The 3,497-nt window shown below is 34.5% G+C and overlaps 1 protein-coding gene across 1 annotated transcript; it reads left to right on the top strand.

Moving 5' to 3' along the window:
- The first annotated feature begins 794 nt into the window (after window positions 1-794).
- On the top strand, window positions 795-3,213 carry LOC149546975 (protein NRT1/ PTR FAMILY 5.3-like). Its single transcript, XM_089794691.1, has 4 exons — window positions 795-1,032; window positions 1,127-1,344; window positions 1,571-2,100; window positions 2,181-3,213. Exons 1-4 carry the CDS (start codon window positions 906-908, stop codon window positions 3,049-3,051), a joined length of 1,746 nt encoding a protein of 581 aa, XP_089650817.1. The 5' UTR covers window positions 795-905; the 3' UTR covers window positions 3,052-3,213.
- Window positions 3,214-3,497: the final 284 nt, after the last annotated feature.

Genomic DNA, 3,497 nt, shown 5'->3' with positions numbered 1-3,497 from the left:
TGATTCATATGTGTACTAGTACTAAAAATTTTTAACAGAACTACTGAGGCAATTGTATAAGTCTATTTAAGTGGATATCAGATGCCTTTTAAAATCAGCAGTATTTTATTATTTCATTTTATTGAATTATACTGAATTATATCAAGAAGTTGAAAAATATATTATAAGTAATTAAACTGCATTTGAAGACGATAGAAAGAAACCATTGACATCTAAAAAATAATTTAAACTCCACATATCACAAAAATATCTACAAGACTAGTGATACTTATATCAATGAAAACTCTCCACTGGTTTTCAAAGAAATTATTTTTTAAACCTATAATACAGCATTCCATAAAATATTATGGAAACCGGCATTGGGAAATGAGTAAGACAAGACTACTGCGACTCACATGGGTTATTGCTATAAAATCAATCTCAAAAGATTCCTGCAGAGATTGCGCCATACGATAACATTGGAGTTTCAGTGGCTTTAATAAAAGTTGATATGATTGCCGGCCAAATTAATAAAAGTTAATAAAAGTTGAGAGTTCAAATGCTGACGATTAAATATTACATCAATCTCCAAAGATTCCCACTCTCAGGATACGAGTTGATATATACGTTCATTTTTTGTCTTTGTGTTTCTTATTAATAATAAAGAAGTGCGTAACCACAAACTTCTCTGACGTAGATGAACTGAAGTAGAGTGTAATGCGTTTTGTCGTTCATGTATCCACGAGTTTAATCATATATTCCATCCAACAGATATCTATTCGAATGCACTCATCGTCTACCAAAATACAAATTGACCACTTTTAAAGCATTTTATTTTTTTGCAGGTACTCGGTGTGAATTGTCATCGAGAGAACAAAATGAGTTATATAGAGAAGCATCCTATAATTTACCCTTAACCTTTCTAAATGGCTGACTACAGACCACTGATGAATAATGAAGAAGAGTTTGTTTTTGACGGCTCAGTTGATTCCAATGGAAAACTTTGTGTAAGAGCAAAGACAGGAGGCTGGAGAGCTTTTTCTCTGATTATTGGTATGAAAATGTTAATCTTAACAATTTTTTTGGGGTTTCATTTGTAGTTTTACTTTTCTGAACAAGTTAGTGCTTATTGAGTTTCTACTTTCAGGCTACGAACTTGTTGAAAAGTTGGCTCTCTTTTCTGTTTTGGCAAACTTAATGGTGTATCTGACGACCAAGCTGCATCAAGGCACTGTCTCTTCCTCCAATAGTGTCAGCAACTGGATGGGAACGCTTTTTCTCACTCCCTTACTTGGAGCGTACATTGGTGATACTTATTTGGGACGCTTTTGGACATTTGCCACCAGTTCATGCATCTATATACTGGTATTTTCTCATTATGAGTTTGCTCCTTTGTGTTTATGCATTGATAGTACTAATACATTGATAGTATTAAAGGGAAATGTATAGACTATCATATTTTGTATAGAAAGTTATTGTGTTCCCTATAATATATGAATTATTTGCAGTGAAACCCGGATCTCCAAATTAATATTAATGTATTGATTTCCTTTCCTTTTGGGGTTTAATTTGCCATTCATATTTGGGGCAGGGAATGGGGATTTTGACGCTAGCAGTGTCGGTGAAGTCCTTAAAACCACCAGAATGCCCATCAAATGAAGGATGTGAAAAGGCTTCATTTCTGCAAGTTGGTATTTTTTATTTTGCTTTATATCTTCTTGCTGTGGGTGAAGGAGGAATAAGACCAAATCTCTCCACCTTTGGTGCGGATCAGTTCGATGATTTCCATCCTAAGGAAAAACTGCACAAGAACTCCTTTTTCAATTGGTGGTTTTTTATAGCTTTCTTTGGAGGTCTATTAGGTCAGACATTTATTGTCTATATTCAAGACAACATCAGTTGGGGAATGGGCTATGGAGCTATCACTGGATTGTTATTAATTGCTTATGTTGTGTTCTTGATGGGTTCTCCGATGTATAGATACAAATCTGTTGCAGGTAGCCCACTTCAGCGAATAGGGAAAGTAATTCCTAGGATGCTCCAATACCGGAAAATGCAGTTAACTACAGATGCGCCTTGCGTACATAATGTGGAGTCAAAAGACCACACTATGCATGAGAGGTTTGTGAAAATTTTAATTTTCGTGTGATAAAAGAAATATATGCGGATACATAAAGGATGCCTGCATTTGTGTATGGCAGATGTTCAGAGAAAGAGGCATTCTTAGATTCGAGGAATCCAAATCCTGATATAGAAGAGACAAAGCAGATGATAAGAGTTCTTCCAATTTGGCTGACAGTCATATTGCCTAGTACAATATTAGTACAATGTATAACGTTTTCTACCAAGCAGGCAATGAGAATGGATAGGCATTTGGGCTCTACGTTTGAGATTCCCTCTGGCAGTATTGGTATTTTTCTTCAAATACCACTACTATTAACGATACCAATTTATGATCGCCTCATAATCCCACTTTTCAGAAGATTGACTGGAAATCCACGAGGAATAACTATGCTACAGCGAATTGGTGTTGGTATGTTTCTTCAGAGCATTGCTATGGTAGCGGCTGTTGTAGCAGAAATCGTAAGGCGAGATGTGATTCAGAGCCATGGAATTGCAGATGATAAGGATGCAAAAGTTCCTTTATCTTTCTCTATTCTTATTCCACAGCTAGTAATAATGGGAATATCAGAAGCCTTGGTTGAAGTGGGTAAACTGGAATTTTTTTATGATCAAGCTCCACAAAGTATGCGAAGTTTGGGAAACGCAATTAGTGCATCCTCTAATGGAATTGGCTCGTTTCTCAGTAGCGGTATTCTAACTATTGTGAGTAACATTACTGGAAGACACGGACACAAAAGTTGGATACTGAATAACCTGAATGCTTCAAGATTAGATTACTACTATGCTCTTTTAGTAGTTCTGAGTATCATAAACTATGTTGTATTCTTGACCTTGGCTTGGTCTTATAACTACAAAAGAGGAACTAATGAAGCCTTGAGAATAGCCTCTTCCAAAGCGACACTTGTGGTAGACAAGACTGGCGAGGAGGGTGAAGAGAGTTTTATTTAGCCCGGATCATACTGATAATGTTTTTATAATGGAAAATATTCGTAATGGATATTTGACAGTGAGAACATTGTGCTAACAAATAAGATAGAATTATTTAAATTGAGGGGAGAATAAAGGCTGCATGAGAGGGTGTCAACGATGCAAAAGATTGATTTTTTAATTTTTCATTCGTTTCATTTTTCTTATGAATACGTTTACTAATTGTTATTTCTTGTATATGGAAGAGCTTCAATTCTAATTGAGCTATTTAAATATTCTCTTTCTTGAAATTATTTATTATTAAGTTTTAATATTTATTTCAATAAATATTGATAGTTTATTTAATGTTTGCTTGATAATCTATAGGTGTGGGAGATTATTATATACTTTTTCAATACACTACTTTTAATCTAATGAGTCTTTTTTAATAGAATCTTACAAGACTATTTTTATTTTGGTATATGTAA

The sequence above is a fragment of the Cupressus sempervirens genome, chromosome 7 (assembly GCF_028749045.1).
Source record: "Cupressus sempervirens isolate cs-2001-9-10 chromosome 7, ASM2874904v1, whole genome shotgun sequence".
Taxonomy (NCBI): Eukaryota; Viridiplantae; Streptophyta; class Pinopsida; order Cupressales; family Cupressaceae; genus Cupressus; species Cupressus sempervirens.
This window is presented reverse-complemented; position numbering and strand designations above follow the sequence as displayed.

Coding starts and splice junctions, on each gene's coding strand:
- LOC149546975 (XM_089794691.1), top strand. CDS start 906: ATGGCTGACTACAGACCACTGATGAATAATGAAGAAGAGTTTGTTTTT. Junction 1,033..1,126: donor AGCTTTTTCTCTGATTATTG/GTATGAAAATGT, acceptor TTCTACTTTCAG/GCTACGAACTTGTTGAAAAG. Junction 2,101..2,180: donor GACCACACTATGCATGAGAG/GTTTGTGAAAAT, acceptor TGTGTATGGCAG/ATGTTCAGAGAAAGAGGCAT.